At 51.8% G+C, this 21,282-nt stretch overlaps 1 protein-coding gene across 1 annotated transcript; it reads left to right on the top strand.

Annotated features, from left to right (window-relative positions):
- The first annotated feature begins 1,688 nt into the window (after positions 1 to 1,688).
- EIF4EBP1 (eukaryotic translation initiation factor 4E binding protein 1) lies at positions 1,689 to 17,647 on the top strand. Its single transcript, XM_074353333.1, has 3 exons — positions 1,689 to 1,919; positions 14,629 to 14,808; positions 17,185 to 17,647. The coding sequence occupies exons 1-3, from the start codon at positions 1,775 to 1,777 to the stop codon at positions 17,214 to 17,216; spliced, it is 357 nt and encodes a 118-aa protein (XP_074209434.1). The 5' UTR covers positions 1,689 to 1,774; the 3' UTR covers positions 17,217 to 17,647.
- Positions 17,648 to 21,282: the final 3,635 nt, after the last annotated feature.

The following is a 21,282-nucleotide window of genomic DNA, read 5'->3' on the forward strand; positions in this document are numbered from 1 at the left end:
GTTTAGATGAGGTCATGTGGGTGGGGACTTCTATGATGGGACTGGTGTCCTTATAAGGTCTCTCCTGTGGTGAGAAAAGGGCTGGCCTGAAAGGGAGGTCAGACTGGGTTCTGGTCCTGCCTCAGGCATTTCACAGCTGTGTGATCTTAGGTAAAACCCTGTTTCTCTCTGGGCCTCTGTTTATTGGGGGTTTTTTTTGTTTGTTTGTTTTGTTTTTTAATAAGATGGTAAGTATTGTTCTGGATGCCCTATAATGTTAAAATTTGATGAGTCCATAGTTTTCTGGGAGGACAGTTCTAAGACCTTTAGGATCACTTTCATACCTCGTTCTAGAGCAGCGCTAGCCAATAGAATTTTATGAGCCATAAATATAAATTTCTTCTGGTCCTGCCAAAAAAGTAAAAAGACACAAGTGAAAATAATTTTAATAATAGATTTTACTTAACTCAATATATTAAAAATATTATTTTATCCTCTAACTCAGTACAAAACAAGTTATTGAGATTTTTATTTTTTTGTACTAAGTCTTATAAATCTAGTGTGCATTTTACACTTGTAATTGTGGATTAGCTACATTCCAAGTGCTCAGCGGGCACCTGGGACCAGAGGCTATCATACTGGACAGTGGAGACCTAGAGTTTAGCTCAGGAGTGACTTAACCCAGTCTATCTTCCCACCTCCAGCTCACCCTCCTGTAGTCCATTCTCAAACTCCACAGCCACCAGTCATGTTTCTAAAAGATAACTGTGTCACTCCCCAGCTTGAAAGATCTCTGATATCTCCTACCCTTGGAGAACAAGGTCTAAACCCCCGGGGCATTTTTAAAATCCTTTACAATCCGGCCAGATGTTCCTTTTAAACTTTTCTGTCTCCTCTTCCCTTACAAGATGTGGCCAGAGCAGGCTTTTCCGTCCTGCATTAGAGATCTCCTTGAAGAGTCATTCATCCTTTCGTTCGTTCATTCATTCATTCATTCATTCATTCGTTTTAGGAGAGCCTACTAAACCTCAGGCAGCATGGGGGGCGACGGTCCCAAACTCAAAGGGCTGTTAGGAACCTTCTTTGACCAACTTTTACCCCTCCCCCGACGCGCACCCCTACCAACGTCCAGTCCCTCCCCGCCCCACCTCGCTCCAGGTTTAGTCCTCAACACCCAGCTGTGTGGTTTGTCCACGTGGCCGCCTCCCACACCCTCTAGGGGCAAGGAATGTGCATTCTTGGCCCCTCTTCCATGCCTGCCACATCGTAAATGTTCAATGAACTGATGAATGACTAATCAACCCCCACTTTCTCATCTGAGGAACTAGTGCACGGAACAGGGAGGGTTGAGGGGACCTTCCGGCCTCATGTCCTAGTGTTAAAACTAGCCTTCCCAGAGTGGGCCGAGTCGGCTAGGATCCCTGCACAGCCTGAGACCCGCCTCGGTCCCAGCGAGGCATTAACCCAGGTCAGCCTCCCGACCGCCAGTCCACTCAACCTGTCTCTGCCACCGTGGCCCACAAGGGACCCGAAAGGCACAGGGGCGGGCGCAGGCAACGGCGCGCAGGAGGCGGTGGGTAGGGGGCCTCCCACCCAGCGCTGGGCAGGGACGCCAACCCTGAGCCCGGGGGAGGTGGGCTGGGCGGAGGCGCAGCGGGAACTACAAATCCCAGGGGGCGTCAGCTCGAGGGGCGGAAGGGGCGGTCTCGGGCGGGGCGGGCCCGAGCCGGGAGGAGCGAGGCCAGAGGGGCGAGAGGGCCACGCTCCGGCTGCCGGCTGCAGCGCGCGGGAGACCATGTCCAGCGGCAGCAGCTGCAGCCAGACCCCAAGCCGGGCCATCCCCGCCACTCGCCGGGTGGTCCTCGGCGACGGCGTGCAACTGCCGCCCGGGGACTACAGCACCACCCCCGGCGGCACGCTTTTCAGCACGACCCCGGGAGGTAGGCGCTGGCTGCGGGTGCGCGCGGTGGGGAGGACGGACTGGGCAGAGTGGGAGGGATCGGGAACTGGCAGCTGGACGAGACGACCAGGCTCAGGGCCACGGTGATTGGGAAGACCGGCTTCGCGGAGGGGGCCACACGGAGCGAGTGGGGGGCCGCGTCCCATCGCCTGCCTTCTGGGTGCGTCGTCCAGAGTCGCGGCTGAAAATGCCACATTAGTTTCCTTCTTTCTGGGAAAGACAGCTGAGTCCCCGCACGTAAACAAACGCACGCTTCCAGGACTGCCATTTGCCGAGGGGTGCTGCCCCTTGTGGGTGTTGGGGGCTGCTCAGAGGCAGAGTAGGGTGGGGTCGGGATGGCCCACCCATCCAGGAGAGGCCTGGCCTGAAGATTTTAGTGGGGTGGGATGGGCCTTCTCCGTTGGGGTAAATGACTCTGGCAGAGTTCTTTTTCCTTCCCGAGGCACCCCCAGCTTTGGGCTGAGGGTGCTCGTCTGCTCCAGGAGCGCCTCGGCGGCACGGGTGGCAGATTGCCCTTTTACGCGTGTGAATCTCCGGGGAGGGACCTGAGACCGCGGGCCGAGCTGTGCAGAAAAACACGTTCTTTTGTCCGGGGGGAGGGGGGACCGTGTGACCTCCCAGAGGGTGGATGAGGAAGAGGAAGCCGAGCTTGTGCGGGTGAGGGCTAGCCTTGGGCTGCTCTCGGGAGCTTGGCATTCCCTCCCAGCCCAGGAGCCCCGCGCACTGACGCTGATGAAATCTACCCGCGCGTTTGCATGATGAAATCCTCGTGGCTCACTACTTCCCTCCCGTCCTCGCACTGCCCTCGCGCGCTTCTGTCCTTCTCCCCTCCCCTGCGCCCTCTTCCAGCGCTTCTTCCCAAACTACTCAGAAAAACGCCGCAGGTCCTCTGGCGCTGGGCTGAGAGGCGCGGGGCGGGGCTGCAGACTCTTCGCCTGCCAGCGTCGGGGCCACGTGCTTATTTTCTCAGGCAACAGTCCCACCTCAGGGGAGCACAACCAGAGCCAAGGTCCTGGGCTGTTTGATCCAAAACATACAACGTTAGAACTGTTGGGGATCTTAGATGTTCTTGTCCAACCGTGCCACTTTATTCCAGGGAACGCGTGCACTGAGTCCCCAACTTAAAAACCACCTGTCCAGTGCCCAGAATCATACTATTTTCCCAGATTGAACAAGAAATAGCAACCAAGCGTGGAGGGGAGAGATGCTGTCTCTTCTTAATAAAAACGATCCAAGGAAAAGTTCCCAGCGACTGTTACACTGGTGACTCAAATTCTCTTTCCTAGCTGGATGTTATATGGTCTATGCCGTTCTGCTTTTTCTGTGTCATAATGAGTCCACCGGGACCTTTCCAGACAAGCTGGGGGTTCAAGTGAAGGTGTGATCTCTGCTTGATCTGTTCAGGTAGGCTCAGGTAGCCCTGCTTTGCACCTTGCTTGCTACATGGGGTCAGGTCAGGTTGGAAGCGATTGGCAGCCGTGCTGTTTACAGGGAACTCTTATCCACTTCTCACTTAGAACTGAGAAATGGGAGTTTTGGGCAGATCTCAGCCCATCTCCCACCTTTTGAAAGTCTTTAGTTGGGAGAGACGGGAAGGGCCTTCTGCATCAGAGTGTAACTTAGTTTCTGAGGCCAACAGGCAGAAAGCTAGCAGTGCCAGAAACCTAAAACCAACACTTAATTGTCTGGGGCGTCCAGCTGGGGAGGCATAGCTCACAGTCCATAACCCGGAGAATCCAGGCTTGCCTCTGCCTCGGTCAGTGAACCTGGCCTGCCTTGGTCAAGGCATAGAGTCTTCCTCCAAAGCTGCCTCCTTTGTCAGGACAGAGAAGCTTGACCTGATGAGAAAAGGTCATTCCTGGCCCCCTTTTGCTACAGTCCAGAATGTTTCTCAACATGCATATGAATTACCTGGGGAACCTCATCTCAGTGCGAATTCTGGTTCTGTAGATTGGGGGTAAGGCCTAAGAGTCTGCATTTCTCAGTAGCTCTCAGAGATTGGTGTAAGTACCACGCTCTGAGCACTCAGGAATTAGTGGACAGTGGACAGTGACAGCCCTCATCCTTTCCGACTGCTGCGGTCTGACAAAAAGTGATGCTTCTACCCAGGTAAATGTCTCTCGAGGTTGGGTTTGGCATGAGCCCGGCTTTCAATACCCTGTGTGGACAGGAGGTGTCAGAAGCTATTGGAGTTAGTGCTGGTCACTCCTGCTGGAAATGGCACTGCAGTGTTTGTCCCTGGAGCAGCAGATGATTTGAGCCATCTCTGTTCCTATAATTCCGGTTTGCTTTTTGCGGTCATTAACCTGCCACAGGTTGAGCCACTGATCTGGAGAACTTGCAAGAAATTTACTTAAGAGAGTGTCACATATGAATATTTGAATCCGTGGAGTCTTGAAAGTCTCTAGTAACACCATAAGCCAGCAGAACCTTTGAGCGTGTCAGAAAGCTTTCTCCAGCCTCCCTCTGCCAACCTCCACTTTCCCAGTTCCATGTTGGATGTTTGACCCCAAAGCTACTGGGGTTGTGGCTTAGGTGGTTGTCACACCTCAGCCCTGTACCTGGATAAGGTTAATCAGAGGTAAGCAGGTAGGTCTACAGGTGTTAATGGCACCCTATTTGGTTAGACAAACAAAGCCTGTTCTCCTGAAGCTTACCTTGGGGCAGCTCCCAGGTCTGGCTGTGGAACAGACCATGCCGGGGAAGGGGGGTGGGGAGGGCTGAGCACTGAAGCCAGAGCACAGCCAGTGTCCCGAGGCCTTAGTCACAGTGTCTCATTATTAAAGATTAAAAGAACTTGACATGAAGGCAGTGAGGGAAATATAATAGGCCTCTTTTTACACTGACCTGAGCTTCCTTTTAAAGTGTTCAGAACATTCCACACTCTTTGCCTCGTTAAAGACTTTGATGAGGACCCTGTCATAGAACATCCAACTCCCGCCAATGCGGGTGAGCCTCCTTGTTCTTAAGGCCTTCCTGGCATGGGAAGACCGTCTGACCTCGAGGGCTTGGGTTGGAAGTTAGAAAGATGAAGACACAACCTAACGTAGAATTAGAAGCATCGAAGTTGTATCTACAGACTGAAGCAATTAGGTAGACATCGTTTCCCACCCACCCACCCACCCCCTTTGCTTATAGAACTTGTATGATCCTCAAGTGAGAATTGCCTGCTCCAAGCAGTCAGCCTGGTCGGCCTTACCTCCTAATGCAGACACAGCTGTTGGACCTGAATTGCTTTTAGAGGCTTACACATATGTTTTTTTCAATATCCTCAAAGGTGGCAGGGCTTTATTATTTGAAAAAGGAGTTTGATGTTTTTGTTTTTTTTCCATGAAAGAGCAAAAAAAAGCCCTTCATTACCAAATTTGATGAAAAGGGCCAGCAGGATGGGACCATATTTGTCTGTTGGTGTAAAGTAATCTTTACATTACAGGCATTTTCTCCTGTGGATCTGTATTTGATGTCATTCCAGAAGAGGAGTTCGGAAGGGGCAGCATTACTGAAAAAAGGATTACTTCCTAAGGTGAAATGAACAAAAAATGTTCATTGGTGCACAGAGATTGTTGCCTGTCCAAACAAAGGGAAACCTGTTACTTTCCAGTCTTACTGAGATCCATGCCAGTGTTCTTTCTCCACTGTGATTCAGAACAGTGAGTCACGTGTGTTTGTTTACACGCTTGTTCCCTGGGTTAGACAGGAAGTTCTTTCCCAGCCAGCTTACTCATCTTTGTAGCTGCCACCAAGAGTGCCACGTCTGGTGTTTAGAAGGTGAAGGGTTGAAAACACCGCTGGAATGACAGCATTCTCAGGGTAACCTAATTTCTCTACCAGCAGGCCTGGGTCTCAGCTGGCTTCGTACGAATGTCTAAGTTTTCTTTTCTGTCCTGTCAGTTACAGGGTATAATGATTTATCTTGGAATGTCCCAGGGGCAGGAATTAACTTTCTCTGAACTCTCCCACTTCCCCCAGTATTACAGGTGACAGCGTTATTACCTTTCCCAACTATTATGGAGCGGAAGGTAGAAGGAGGACTTTTATATTGAACAAGTCAGTTTTGGGGTCTGGGACTTAGACACGGGGCTTAATGCTCTTTATTTCCTTGTTTGCACCCGGCATTGCTGACTAGGCAGGAGTAGGTAGCATCTGCCCGGGCATTTGGATGCTCAGCACGTGGGCCTTCTAGTCCACTGCCTGTGCCGTGAAGGTTGGTGCGGAGAACTCAGATATTAGGCCCGGACAGAGATACTTACCTTGATGAGAATGGCTGTAGCATCAGCCATTGCTGTGCAACAAGCCGTCCCCAAATGCAGTCACTTGGATGACAACCAAAATCTGTTATTTCTCTTCATTCTTTGGGCCCACGGGGCCGCCTTTGATCATCTTGCCTGAGTCCATTCATCTGATTGCATACAGTTGGCAGCTGGATTGCCTTGGGCTGGAAGGTCCAGGATGGCCCTAGCTACCTGTCTGGGTGTTGCTGGGGACAGCCAGAAGGTTGAGAGTTCTCTCTGTCCTTGTGGTCTCATATCATTCCAAATGTGAGCTTGTTTTTTTGAGAGGGGGTGGTAATTAGATCTTGTAATTTATCTTTAATGGAGGTACTGGTGATTGAACCCAGGACCTCGTGCATGCTAGACACGCGCTCTACCACTGAGCTATACCACCATTACCCCTAATGTGAGCTTATTTATGTGGCAGTTTCCAAGGCCCCTTAAGGACTAGACTCAGAAGTCACATAATGTCACTTACACTGTGTTCTATTGGTCCAAGCAGACTGTAGGTAGGGTCAGCCCAAATTCAAAGAGATGGGGAAATAACTCCTTTGAATGAGAGAAACTGCTTGTGCAAACAGGGATGGGAGGCGCTAGGGGGGCCACGCATTTAGAGGATCTTACTCAAGGGCCGAGCCTCAAAGAACAGCCCTTGGAGGGAATTTACCTGCCTGCCTGCTGTGTGGCCAGCAGAGCAAGGGCCAGGTGTAGAAGCAGACAGGACATGAGCCCCTAAATCGGTTGTTGATTTAGGAACGGGGGACACCTTCCTGAAAACACTTGAGTCACAGACCCCATGCCCCGTTTTCAAGGCTTTGGGGCCAGCTCCACAGAGTAAACCGTATAGCTGCCCTGGTGCCAGGCCACTGGGCCATACTCTTGCCTGGTGTCCCACCTCCTCTTACTAACCACTGCCCACCTACCTGCCTTTGGGAACACCCTTCAGAGGAGCCTGTGCTTACCCAGCCGTACCCAGCACTCCCATTTGAACATCCTTGATTTTCCTGGAGTACTGATGACAGAGTAGAGTCGAGTTTCTGAGCCCAGGGGTCCAAAGGTGGGTAGGGGTGAGCATCCCGGGAGGTGCAGGTGGGTTCACACGCGGTGTGTACCCAGTGAGGCATGCAGCATGGAGGTTAAGACCTGGGTCTCTTGCCTTAAAGAACGTGTGCCAGTGAATGGGTCTCCTCTGCTCTTCCGAACAAAAGGGGAGAGTGGGCCAATATGCTAGGGCTGTCATAACAAAGCCTTCAGACTGGGTCGTTTAAACAACAGAAATTTTCTCCTCGACCTAGAAGCTGCAAGTCCAAGATCAAAGTGCCGGCAGAGTTGGTTTATCCTGAAGCCCCCTCCACCCCACCTCCACCCCTCCCCCGCTTGCAGCCCTCTTGCCGCCTCTTCACGTGGCCTTCCCTCCGTGGAATCTCTCTCTCCCGCTACGAGGACACCAGCGTATTGTTTTAGGGCCCCACCCTAATGGCCTCATTTTAACATAATGGCCTCTTTAAAAGACCTTATCTCCAAATATAGTTACACCCAGGTACCCTGGGTTGGGACTTCAACTTGTGAATTAGGGGGGATGCAATTCACTCCAAAAGCAGGGCCCTTCCCCCTTCCAGGGGCCGCATTTGCAGCTGTGTAACGGCTGGGGGGGGCATTCAGAAGAGTTGATGGTGAATTTCGGGGTAGCTTTACCCTGCTCTGCACAGGTGCATGGGGAAAGGAAGAAGCTTGGCTAGCCCTTAGGATTCCTTCAGCTATTTTGTCCTGACCTGTTTCTTTGAAAGCCATGTCCCTCCTGCTTAATTTGCAAATAAACGGGCCTGTTCCCTGATGGTGTCTGAAGGGAGGGACTAGCTGGAAGGCCCTTTGGCGAGCCCTTTTGTCACTCACTGCTGGTCTCATTGTTACTCCTGGACCTGCCTAAGGTTCCTGGCCTCAGAGCAGCATCCCGATCGGGGGTCTCTGCAGAGCTGGTGGTGCCAGGGGCGAAGGGAAATCTTGGAGACAGCACGCTCTGCTTCTCTCACCAGGATTCTCTCCCAGGCAAGTCTGCTCCTCTTGCTAAACAGACTGCCCCGCAAGAAAAGCTGCCCAGATGCACGCAGTCCCTGCCTGGTGCGTAGGGGACGGGGAGGGAGAGCCCTGGTGGACCCGGCACCGCATGCACCTGCCTCCTGGTTGACAGGCACTGCTGGTGCGAGCTGGGTGTCACCCCGCCCGAGGGCGTGGCCCACGCTGCTGGCTTGTGTCTGAGCACGGGCGTTCGCACCCCCACCGGGCCCTGTTGTGAAATGCTCTCCCTTCCCTGGAATGGGGACAGCAGTTCTAGGAATTCCGTTCTTGTACTCTTGCTGGGCCTCCCGTCCTCACGTCCTCCGCTCAGGGGAAGAATGCTTCTGCGGGGGGTGGCGGGGGGGGCCTCCACGGAAAGCCGGGGACCAGCTCGTCTGGATTTACAGGAGCTGCATCCCCGGGGAGTGGGCAGATGGAGAGGCCTCCCTCTCGGAACACCGTGTTCTGGCCAAACACGCAGAAGGATACTTAGAAGTTTGCAGACCCCCGTGGTTTTCCAGTTGCCAGGACCGGCCCAGGTGTTGTGGGCACACACGGCACTGGTGATGCTCGGGTTGGTGAAGAATTACCAGAGCTCGAGAAGAGTTTAGGAAAGTTTAACAGGGACACTGCTGTAGGTGACAGTGGGCCACGCAGGGAGAGGTGCCTGCGTGAGCGCCCCCGGGATAGGCGTGCAGGGTCTTTTATTGGGGGAAGGGGCAATTTACACAAGGAGCAGGGGCTGCATGATCCATTCTTGCACAGGTACCTGGTTGATTGTCAGATCTGTCCAGACTTCTCTGAACAGTAGGTTTTACGACTTTGATAAGAGCAGGATGTGAGGCCTGTCTGCCTAGGGTGTTGTGAGCCGGGCTATCTCCTGGGGCCATGAGTCTTGTTAGGGTAAACACATCTAGAGAAGATGTTTTATATCTTGCAGAAATGCAGGTATGGGAAGGATCCTGCAGTGGGGAGTGGGGGTTAAGGTGTCAGTAGGCTCCAGGCACACAGAGAGCCCAGGGGTGGGGGTTTTATGATCCCTGAGAGCTCCAGCCGGCTGACTCCACACCAGGCACCTTCCTAATTTCAACAGAGGTTGGTGTTTAGGGTCAGAGGCTGCAAGGGGCCAGCCTTTCTGAGCTTCAGTCCCTGTCTATGAGTTGAGGATAATGTGTCTCCCTTGGCCAGCCGGGGGCAGGGGGGTGGGAATTGAGGAGCACACGGAGCTTACAGCCAGGCAGTGCTGACGTGGTGATGCGATCTTCACGATACTCCGGGGAGGATCTTGTCAGTACCCTCCTCCTAGAGCTGAGGAATAAAGCCGGGTCTCAGGGCGGTTTTGTTTTGTTTTCAGATTTATTTATTTTTTTAATGGAGGTACTGAGGATTGAACCCAGGATCTCTGCTAAGCATAGCACTCTACCACTGAGCTATACCCTCCCCCACAACTCAGGTTTGAACCCAGAACTTCTCCCTCCAAGCCTGGGGCTGGTTGTACCCCTTTAAGCACCTGCCCACAAGAAGACTCTAAAAATAAATGGTTGCATGTCAGAGCTGGAATAGACCCTAGAGAGTACCTACAAAGCCTGGCCTGGGGTTGGTGCTTTAAAAATAGTTTGAATGAGCCTAGAACAAGCCCTTGTTTACGGTGAGGAAACCAGACCGGGGCGGGGGGGGGGGGGTAGTTTGGGTGGCTTTATCAACCCCAGCAAACAGATCCTCACCACAAAGCCTGCCTAGAGGAAAAATGCCTTTCTTGCCTTAGGTGCACATCTGGAGTTTTAAAGTCCCAGAGAACAGTGGTTACCAGACATGCCAAAGCTCATGGTGGTTCTTGAAGCCTGTTTCTGTGAACTGAAGAAGGATGGAAGATGCCCTTACCCTCCCCCATCTCCCCATCTATCTCCCCTTTTTCTCCCCCAATTCTCTTTGCAGGGTTGCTTACCTCCCACTGATTTGTCCCAGCTTTTTTTTTTTTTTTTTTTTTTTTGGCCCCCATATAACTGATTCCTGGTGTAAATGGGACTGAATAAAGAGTAAAATACATCAGTTAAGCCACACTGGTCCTGGCAATAATGGGGATTTGTTTGGTTAGGGCTTACTTTGTATCCAGCCACTGTGATGACCCACACAGTGACCCTATGAGGTTGAACTGTTGCATCGCCACGGTCCCCATTCTACAGAAGAAGAAATTGAGGCACAGAGATGTAATGGAGTAATAATGCCCAGAGTTGTCTGCGCCAGCACATGGGAGAGCCGGGTCTCTAACCACTAGGCTGTAGGAAGAGCAGCAGGTGTTCATCCCCCAGTGATGATGTTCCCACCCTCCGCCTCCGCGGCCCTGGGACCTCTGGCAGCCGGCTGGGCTTATACTGTCCTCATGTTGTTAGGTGATGCATTTAAATGTGCTTTCCGTTAGAAGACAGCCTGAGTTATTCTCTACATGTAGTTTAAGACCCAACTGTGAACTCCCAGCACCCAACAGAATCTCAGCTACACAAATGATTTGAAGTGTTTGGTGGGGGGGGTGTCTGCCTCTCTCCCCCCCACCCCAGCTCTGCTGGGTGACAGGTTCTGGATTCCCCTGCTCTGCACCTCCATTACCTCCTGGGTCATCCTCAGACCACATCTCCCATGGACCACCCCCCACTTGGGGGCAGTGCAGAATTGGGGTGACATGGATGCTTCTCTGGCTCTGGGGTTTAGGGTCAAGGGGCTTGGTTTCTCTGTCACCAGAGCTACACACGGAATAGATCCCTTCCTGTCCCTGTCAGGTCCCCACCTATGCTTCTGTTTTTAGACACCACATACTTGACTATACTTGTTTGTTTCCAGGTCTTTCTCCTCCAGCTAAACTGTGTGTCTGAGATCAGGGAGCTGTTACTCTGTCTCACTGTCCCTTGGGTCCCTCACACCTGGCATGCTGTGGTCCAAAGGGGTTCAGTGAGTGAATACATGACCTACTCTCCGGGCACAGGGTTGAACAAACATTGGCAGTTGTGTGGGTGAAGGTTAACACTTGTCCCTAGGTTGAGGTAGTCCCCTCCTTGAATACAGCTCCTGGAGTTAAAGTCCAGTGTGGATGGGGCTAGACACTGCTGGAGAGGTGCTGGGGGGTGAGCTCACCACTCCTTCCCCAGCCCTGCAGAGAGTCTCAGTTTGACTTACTTCACTAAGCATAAAGCCCTCTAAGTCCATCCATGTTGTTGCAAGTGGCAGAATTTCATTCTTTTTTATGGCTGAGTACTATTCCATTGTGTGCATATATACCATTTATATATACCATAATATACCATTATCTTTATCCATTTACCTGTTGATGGATACTTAGGTTGCTTTCATATTACATATTATTTTTATTACTGTGACTCTTGAGAGGCCAAATAATTTGCAACAATAGCATTTCTGTTTTTCTACAACTTAAAAAAATAGAGTTAATAATGGCTTCATTTAAAAATACGCTTAGTTTTCTTTCAAGTCAGTCCTTCCCACACCCGAAAGCCCTTCTAAAATGCCTTAGTATGATTTCACGCATAAAGTTAGACTTCTGGATTTCTTCCCCACCTTTTCCTCTTTCCTAAATGAGCAGAGTTTGGTTGTTCTGGCCCTGCCACATAGCTGCTGACTGACTGCGGGTTCCCAGAAGCCCCTCGCCTTTCTCCGATTTGGGTAGAACACATCCTCCTATTCAGCCTTTAAAAGGAGGGAAATGCCCACATGGCCCAACCATTAGGATGAAGCTTGAGGACATTATCCTAAGTGAAACAAGCCGATTACAACAGAACAAATACGGTGGGATTCCACTTACGTGAGATACCCAGAACAGTCCAACTCAGAGAGACAGAAAGCAGAACGGGGTTGCCAGGGGCTGGGGGAGGGGGCAGGGAGTTTATTTCATGGATAGAGTTTCAGTTGTGCAAGATGGAGAGTCCTGGAGATGGGTGCCCAACAATGTGGGTGTGCTGAACCCCAGTCAACTACATTTAAAAATAGTTCTGGTGGTAAATTTTGTTATTTCTATCTTACCACAAATATTTAAAAAAAAAATCGCTGGGGGCTAGTGAACTTTATAGAACCTCCCCAGAAACTGCCAACCTCCAGGTGTTTTTTTTTTTTTTTTCCGGTTTGTTTGTTTGTTTTTTGAGACGATTGAATCTACAGCTCTTGGGTCCCTACTCTGTGGTGGGCAAACCAACAAAGAAGCTAAGGTGAGAGGGGGCAGAGGGATAAAGAGGTAAGGTGCCAGGCCAGGAGGACTGAGAAACAGAGAAAAGTGGTCCCTCCCATCTGTGAAGCCAGGACATGCCCCCTCAAGGAGACGGCACCATTTTCTCCATTTGTAGCTCACTGGGCTTGCCTCACAGCCTTCACGCTGCGCATGTGAAGCCCGCAGCCCTCCATGTGGCAGATGAGGAACCTGCGTGTCACAGGTGAGGCCCAAAGGGGGAGGGGCGGGCACAGAGGCACAGGGTCGGCAGCAGAGCCTAAAGTCTAGCTCGGGTTCTGTGCTCTTGGCCGGGCGCCCCTCCCCCTAAGAAACGTGAGCTGTGAACTTTAGTCCTCCTAGGGATGAGAGGAGGGCAGTCAGCCCTCTCATCATTGCCTGCCAGACGAGGAGAGGAAGACCGGGTGGCCGCCTAGACAGGCCGGAGTCTGACCGGGCCAACAGGAACAAGTCGGCCAAGTTCATCCTTACGTATCTCTCTCCATCCTCTGCTCTTCAGCAATTCCGGGTCCTCCTCAGCCCTGGGAGCAGCCCAGTCTCATTAACTCGTGTCAGAGCTCAGAGATGCAAATTGGTCCCTCTCCTCTCCAGGGGATAATAGGCAGACAGTGCCTAACATCGAGAAGTGAATCTCAGCTTTGGAGTGTCACTCATCAGAGCCCTTCAGTGAGGGAGAGATTTCAGGGCCTTGACAAGGAAGGGCGTGCCTGAAGTCCTGGAAGCCTGGTTCTAACCTGGGATCGTTCACTGTCCGTCTGCAGCCTTTTTTCTTAATCTGCATTTGTGTTACTTATTTTTGTATATTTTTTTTTATTGCAGTATAGTCAGTTTCCAATGTCGTGTCCATTTCTGGTGTCATCTGCAGTCTCTACCTTGCATTCTACTTGTAGACACATATTTGGTATTTCTCTTCACCTCATCTTCCCTTTTAAATTTAGTTTTTACTATTTGATTATGTATATTACACATTATGAAACATATTACATGTACTCTTATCATGTTAAATTATAGCCTATTGTATATATTAAACAGAAGCTTGATGTCACAACTATATATGGAAAACCAGATTCACTTGCCATAAATAGAAGGTAGCTATAAAAAGAAATACAATGACAACAAGACAGTTTTAAATTCTAGCTGGATTCCTCTGCCTGCTACAGGCTTTGAGCCTGAGGCCTGCCCTTTGTTGAGAAGGGAGTTATCAGCATTTATGAGGGAGGTGCTATATTACTGGGGGACACTGGTGCTTTAGAGATAAGATCATACAAGGACCAGTCCTGAATAACCTCACTCTTCACTGTTATTTGATAAATCAGTTGGCCTCCCACAAGGCTCCTGGGTCCTCTGCTTGAGAAAACACTCCTTTATAAGTGTCTCTCAAGGAGCTGTCCTGACTGGAGGGGTCCTGGGTTGGTTTAAGGATAGTCAATAATTCTATCAGACATGGTTGCCACCCCCTAGGGTGACATTTGAGAAAGGAGAGTGAAAATTAAAGGAATGGAGTGCAGACTGTGTACCAACCCTGAAGGGTAGTGACACGTCAGAGTGGATGGGGAAACGGCTGCCAGGCGGAGTGGGGGACAGAGAGGGGTGGTCAGGGGAGGTGGGCTGAGTTAGTTACAGAGAGCCTCTGTGGGGTGGGAGATCCCGGGTGTCACTCTTCCACAGAGTTCGGGCAGGAAAAGTTCTCATTTTTACTAGCTAGAGGGATCACTTAATTTTTTGTTTGCTCCTTTGTAAAATGGAGTTTAAAATGCTGGATACCCCACAAGGGCCTGTGAGGATGGAATCGAAAAATGCATTAAAAAACGCACTTTCTCCGCTGTCAGATGTGATGGTCCTGAGTTTTAACACCAAGCACAGAGTCGGGGAGTGAGTTGATGAGCTCTGAGGTGAGAGCACAGGGAAGGAAGGATGCGTTCAGGTGGCTATCGGAGTGCCCGCGGATGGGAGTCAGGGCAGTTTGGTGGCAGCAGAGTCCTGGGCTGCAGCCAGGCATGGAGTGAGCCTCACTCCTCTGCCCAGGCTTTTGCAGGAAAACCAGATACCTCTGCTGCAGTCACGCCTCAAAGAAGTGGGAAAAAGAGCATGTAGGGCGGCTTTGAGACGGCTTAATCAGTGTCCCCGCCCCCTTCCAGGTACCAGGATCATCTACGACCGGAAGTTCCTGATGGAGTGTCGGAACTCACCTGTGACCAGAACGCCCCCGCGGGACCTGCCCACCATCCCGGGGGTCACTAGCCCCACGGGTGAGGAGCCTCCCATGGAAGCCAGCCAGAACCACCTGCGCAGCAGCCCAGAGGACAAGCCGGCGGGCGGTGAGTGGCAGCTGGGGAAGGGAACGTGTGCGGTCCCATCTGGTCGAGGGAATTCCAAGGTGGGGTATGATGGTGACTGCCCCACCCTCCGTGGAGTGGCCCAGAGCCCAGATGTCGGGGTGGGGGTGGGGGGGCGGGGCTGTAGAACTTTCATCTGGACCAACTTTCCCCGTGAGAGGGGCCCAGGAACACTAAAGGCGATTTGGCCTCATCAGTAATCTCACTGGTGAAGAGCTTGTTTGAAATGAGAGGGGAGCAGGCAGCCACTTTGATAAGCACTTTGATAACCTTTATATGATTGTCCCTGAAGCCTGTCCATGTGTCTGCAACACTTGGAACATACCCACGACATTCAGTGTGCGGGAGGTGCCTTATCAAAGGCGCCGTGTCCTCACCCTCTAGGAAATCACATGTCTGGATCAGAAAGGCATCTAGGGCGCCTTCTGTCAGGGTGTTGTCCATGGTTCTCCATGAAGACAGTAGAAACAGTGAAATGAGTTGTTTCTGCAGGGTTTATATATGTGTGTGTGTGTGTGTGTAGCAAAAGCTTTTAAAGATTTTATTAGCAAAGCAAAAGTACACCTCCAGGAGGGGAAGGCAGGCTGATCCAAGAGCCGATAGCAGTGGTCTTTGTCCCTTCTCTTACACCCTGGTTTAGAGGTAGTCTCTGGATTGACAGCTCTTTTCCCTGGTATTTCTGCAGGTTTGACATGGGGGTCCTTCCTGGTGTCTGCCCCTCTCCCCTCCACCCAGCTCCCTGCCTCCCCATCTGGTAATCAGAGCAGCCAACCTGGCAGAGGTGTGTGTGAATTCACTCTCTGTGGCATCGGGACCGAGCGCTCCCGCTGTGGGAGGATGCAGCATAAGCCCTTGCATACAACCTGAGTCAGCCTGGAACCTGCTGACCCTTCACCGGAAGGCAGTCTATCAAGCCCAGACAGGAAGCAGCTGGGACCTTGGGCTGGACTGGCTCTGCTGACAGCAGCAGAACCATCTCTCCGGGGCTGGCAGGATGTGATTCATAATTACCTTGGGAACCCTGCCACCCGAGATGGGCCAGGGTTGCCTCACCTTCAGACTCAGGGAGCAGTGGATGGAAGAGGGGTGGCCCTGGGCACACACAGAGAGCGGTAGGAGGGACTGGCTCCCCCCAGGCAGCCTTGCTCCCTGCCCTTTGTTAAAGGACTAAGAGAAGGATGGATAGACTCATGTGGTCGGTCCCCAGCTTTCTGCCTCAAACCAACGACTGGACGTTGAGGATGTGGAGGTTGTCGACGCCTGAAATTGGCATGTCACCAGTACCTGAAGGCTGTTCATCACCTTCACTTGCACACCCTGTTCCCTCCCAGTTTCTAGAGCTGCTCTGTCCCCAAACAAATGCAGGTCAGCCCAGCAATTCCCCCGGCGCACAGCTCTGACCCCCTCAGTAACAGCCTGGCAGTCCCCACGGTTGCTGGGATGGGGTGTAGTGGAGAGGGAGGGACGTAATTTTCCATTTTGCTTAACTGGATATAAGAAGCCAAGGCGCCTGCCCTTGGATCCACGTATTGTGTACACAGAACCAGAAGAAGAGTTGTTCCCCTGTGGGGGTCAGAGCAGGCATCCTGCCATGGGGAACCTTGGAGCAGCCTGGCCCTGGAGATCAGGAACGAGGCTTTCCATGAAAAGGGAAACAACCTTCTGCAGCCTGAATTATTTAGAAAATTTAATGGTAAAAGTTGGGTGAAGGCAGTGAGTGGCTCAATTACCCAGGCGACTGCTTTACTGCGAGGTTAGGCTGCTCCGTGGGTGATCGGATGTACGCCTAGTAGGTTACGGTGCCGTTTCTAACCCAGAAGCTGGCACGTGTGTTCAAACAGGTTTCATGTTTAAGGAATGTTTGTCCGTGGAGTTGCATGTATTTCAAATCCCAAGGAACCATTCACTCTTATTAAAAATAATAAAAATTTTACAAAATTCAGGGCTGTCACCTCTCCTGTGGGGAGATGTGGTTTCTCCACTGTTCATTTGTGGGTTTTTTGTTTTGTTATTTTTCAGGGAGGGGGAATTAGGTTTGTTTGTTTGTTTATATTTATTTATGTGAATAGAGGTACTGTGGATTGAACCCAGGACCTCCTGTATGCTAGGCATGCCCTCTACCACTGAGCTCTACCTTCCCCACTCCGCTGTTCACTTGGGGTTGGGGAAGAGAGTATTTCCAGGAATATATTTCCAGGAACTCCTAGTTCTGCTTGGACTCTTTGGCAGCACAAACCTGGCCCCTGCTTTCCTCTTAGGAACAACGGGTCGGAAGGCCGTGCCTCTTCCTGGCCTCTAGAATGTCAGCCCTACCATGTGCCCATGGCTCACCTGACCCTCTGTCCCATCTCTCCCCAGGTGAAGAGTCACAGTTTGAGATGGACATTTGAAGGACCAGCCATCGGATGAAGCAATGCCTCTGGGCTCCAATGGCCCCTCTCGGGAGAAGAGCCACACCAGCCAGGCCTTAAGCAAGCGACCATCCTGCGCAGGCGTAGGGCGCGGGGTCGGCCACCCCAGCCCCTTGCTCCCTCACTCAGGGCACCTGCTCCCCCTTCCTCTTCATGGACACCAGCAGATTACCTCCATGTGCCTCCCTCCCTGCAGGAGCTGTCACCCCAAGGAGAGGGACCTCAGGCACACCCTGCAGCCCAGGGCAAGCCAGTGGACACAGACAGGAGCCCTTCTGAATGGTCCTTCGGCTCTTCCGGCCCCGTCCTCTGGGGGCGCACCCGCCCCTTCCTTAGGTCGGTGTGGAAAAACTCCCCTCCCTCCCTTCCCAAGAAAGGAAATAAAAGCCACCTTCGCCCTAGGGCCCAGAGTTGGCCCCTGTCTGAGCTCTTTTCAAGTCTAGCTAACATCGACTACTATGTGTCCAGTGCTTGTCAACACTTTCTGTGTATCTCACTTGACAGTCACACGGATCATGTCAGGTAAGCAGAGCAAGTCTTACCTTCATCGCACAGCTCAGAGGAGGGAACGGTGCAGCCTGGTCTATGACAGACGGGCTGGGCTTCAGCTCTGCTGCTCTCCATCTCTTGTTTTTCAGCGGTGGGTGCTGCCTCTTTTCTGGGCTGTGTCCCTGCCCCCCAAACGTGCCCAGTGACTCAGCCCCCTTTGCTCTGTGGCCCCCTTCCCTGCAAGTGTCAAAGGGAAGACCCTGAGCCTCGGCCAACTTAGTCTCCTTGAACCTGTGCCCCGGGTGTTTGTCCAGTGTTCCTTTGTGTGAACGGCCATGGGGGCCCAAATGTGAGCAGCTCTCTGCCTTGGGGATTTCACTGAAATGTTAACTTTCTCCATAAGAAAAGGTGGCATAAAAGAGATTATAAAGGGTTGGGTACCGGCGAGTAGTCCATGCAAGGAGGGCTTCATGGAGGTGGTGCTACAGCTGGGTCCCAAGAATGAGTGGCTGGGGAGAGGTAGGAACCATGTCGCCAAGGTCACGTGGTCTTGGGGAACCAGGCTGTCCAAGGCCAGGACATCAAGTTGCCTGCTTTGGCCAGAGCAGGCAATTTGTGTGGGTGTGGGTGGCTTTTATACCCAGCCAAAAAAGGGGGGCCAGATTTCTAAGGGCCTTGAACGCCAGCCAGAGGAATTGCTGAGACGCAGCAGGTGTTTCTCATCACAGAGTGTGCTAGGGGATAGATGGCCTTGGATCAGGAGGCAGTGGCTGACCTGGATCTTACCAGCTCTGGACTCAACATTTGTCACCCTGCCATTTGGGGAGCAGCGGGCCTTCACGGACGTGTCCCTTTCCTAGCCTTTTCTAGAGCTGAGCAGGAGTCTCCCCCTCACAAGGACTGAGGCAGCTGGAATCCCTGTGCCTGGTGATGGTGTGGAAGTTGTTGGCTCCAGTCACACAGCATATCCTTTTCCTACAGATAGGAAGTGAGGAGATAGAGGGGCCACCACCAGAGCAAAGGCAACGAAATGTCCAACTAGGATCAGACTAGAGATTGGATCAGCTCCCTAAGCCCTTGGCTTCCACTAACAGCACCTTACTTCCACCGGGCATCCAACCAGAGGTCTTGCTCACAAGTCTGCGTGATCAGATCAGGTCCATTACCCTTCTTGATCCTACCTCTCAGGGTCCAAGAGGGTAAAAAGCTGGCTTCTCTGACCATAAGAAAATTGTTCACAAGTTGTGAGCCTTTCCTGCTGAACAAAAGTGTTCCCCAGAAAACCCAGGTCTTCCTTGAGCATCACCCTGGCTGGGTGCTGTGCGGTGGCAAGGATCCACAGCAGTCCTTGTCCTCGGGGAAGTTAACATCATTGTCCTCAGAGAGATAAGTCCCATGGTCCAGTGTAACGCCCACTGGGATAGTCTAGGAACTTTGTGGTAGGGCTGGCCCACCCTCTAGCATCAGCAAAAGCACTTGTCACCCCCGTCAGGGAATCCAGTGACAACACTGGGGCAGATGTCACATGCAATGAACCAGGAAATGCAAAGGACAGTTCTAAGCTGTAAGTGTGTGTTTCCCAAGGAGCTTACACCTGATCTGGAGATGAGGGGTCCTATAGCCGGTGAGTAAAAGGACACAGTGATGTCATAAAGCAGTACTTACGTGATCATTGGATGCGTGGGGGCTGTCAGTGCCAGGAGCGCAGGGGATCTGAGAGCCTTCACAGAGGAGGAGAGACTAGGACAGATAGGGTTTTAGTTTCAGGAGGGCCTCCCTGGATCGTGAATGACCTAAAGTACGAGGGACAGGAGAGCTGTTGAGCTGGAGGCATGTCAAAGCTGTTGGATTTTCTATACATGAAGGAAGAAGCTGATCAGAGCCATGGAGATGGGAGAAGGGGAGGCTTGACCGCACTGGGTGAGGTGGAAGGAGGGGAGAGGCCACGGGGGTCTCTGGTCTGAGTGAGCCAGAAAGAAATGCCAGCTTCAGGGCTTCACAGAGTAAGCGGTGAGAAGGCCAAACCCAGAACACGGGAATGACCCAACCAGCCTAAGCAGAGCATCAGGACCTGATCGAGTGATTTTTCCAGCCTCCGCTGCTGTCATCTCTCCAACTCCCAGGCAGCCAGGCGGAGGTACCGGCAGAGGCCATCTTTCCACTGGCACCCTTTAGTGTGACAGTCACCATTAAACGACTCAAAAGTAAGGCCCAGGGACACAGGGCCAACCGAGAGATGCTGTGGTCTGAAAACCAGCGCTTTGGGAAGGGTGGGCTTCGTCAACAGACCAGCAAATGTCTTTTCCAGCTGTGTCCACCTCATTCTGATTTCACAAGCCTCTGCTAAGCCTCATCTGTACCCAGCATGATGCAAGGCATTGAGGCAAAACAAGAGAACCTCAGGACAGACGCCTGAGAAAAAATGGAATATTCCAAGGAGGCGTGATGAAGTGCCCATCAGAGTGACAGGTCAGCAGGACAGGAGCAGGTGACAAGTGCGGAGGACACGGAGGCTGCAGGGGAAACTGTGCATAGGTGTGTCTGGAACGAACATTGTGTGAGGCTGTGTGTGGGCAGCACAAGATAAACTGAGATCGGATGGCTTTGATTATTGGGGTGGGGGGAGAACATTGGTTAAGTGCTTTCCCTCTGCCTGGAGTTTTACTGCAATCTTACTTATGGCCCCAATAACGTAAGGTAGGTGTTTTTATTCCCAGTTTACACATGTCCGTGACTCGTGTGCATCAGAATTCAGATTCCAACTTCTATCTGTCCAGCTTCAAAATCCATGCCCTTTTGCGGGGGGGGGTGATTATGTTTACTTATTTATTTTTAGAGGAGGTACTGGGGATTGAACCTAAGACCTCATGCATGCTAAGCATGCACTCTACCACTGAGCTACACCCTCCCCACCCAACCCATGCTCTCTATGCCATATTGGTTGGAACTGAGGCCTGGGCTAATGAAGATTGATAGCATTTTCTCATTTATGCAAACACTATTTATTGAGTGCCCACTGTAAGCCTACATGCAGACACTGTTTTAGGCACTGGAGATAGAGCTGTGAGCAGAGCAAATCCCTTTCCTTCTGGAGCTGACCTTCCAGAAGATGCAACCTGCCTTTAGGGGCTGAGGCATGAATGTTCTTGCTTTGTGCATCTGGCTTTCACTGCTGAAGTCACAGATCTGGCCTTTTCAAAATAAGCTTCAGAACTGAGCACGGCCAAACCTCCCTGCCCACCCCTCCCCCACCCGAGCAGAGGACATGCACCCCTTGCTGTGGGACAGTTAATCCCGTGCAGAAGAGCCAGCACCCCAGGGAGGGGCAGTAGATGCCTTGGTTTCTGGAAGCAACTAGAACAAAGCCTCCCTCCTCGTCTGCAGCCGGTTAAAGGAGCATGGTAAAGTAAGGAAATTGCAGATTAATTGAGAGGAAGTATGAGCCACAAAGATTCGATTTTCTTGAATGCACACATTCCAAAGAGGATGATTTGAATGTGTCTTGCCAGGAGAGTGACAGAGAGGAGGCTCCGTGGCCAGAATGGAGGTCCATCCC

The sequence above is a fragment of the Camelus bactrianus genome, chromosome 26 (genome assembly GCF_048773025.1).
Source record: "Camelus bactrianus isolate YW-2024 breed Bactrian camel chromosome 26, ASM4877302v1, whole genome shotgun sequence".
NCBI lineage: Eukaryota > Metazoa > Chordata > Mammalia > Artiodactyla > Camelidae > Camelus > Camelus bactrianus.

Bases quoted from the DNA above. Each gene is read 5' to 3' on its own strand.
- EIF4EBP1 (XM_074353333.1), top strand. From the start codon at position 1,775: ATGTCCAGCGGCAGCAGCTGCAGCCAGACCCCAAGCCGGGCCATCCCC. The intron at 1,920-14,628 runs GTAGGCGCTGGC...GCCCCCTTCCAG, and splicing joins TTTCAGCACGACCCCGGGAG to GTACCAGGATCATCTACGAC. The intron at 14,809-17,184 runs GTGAGTGGCAGC...ATCTCTCCCCAG, and splicing joins AGAGGACAAGCCGGCGGGCG to GTGAAGAGTCACAGTTTGAG.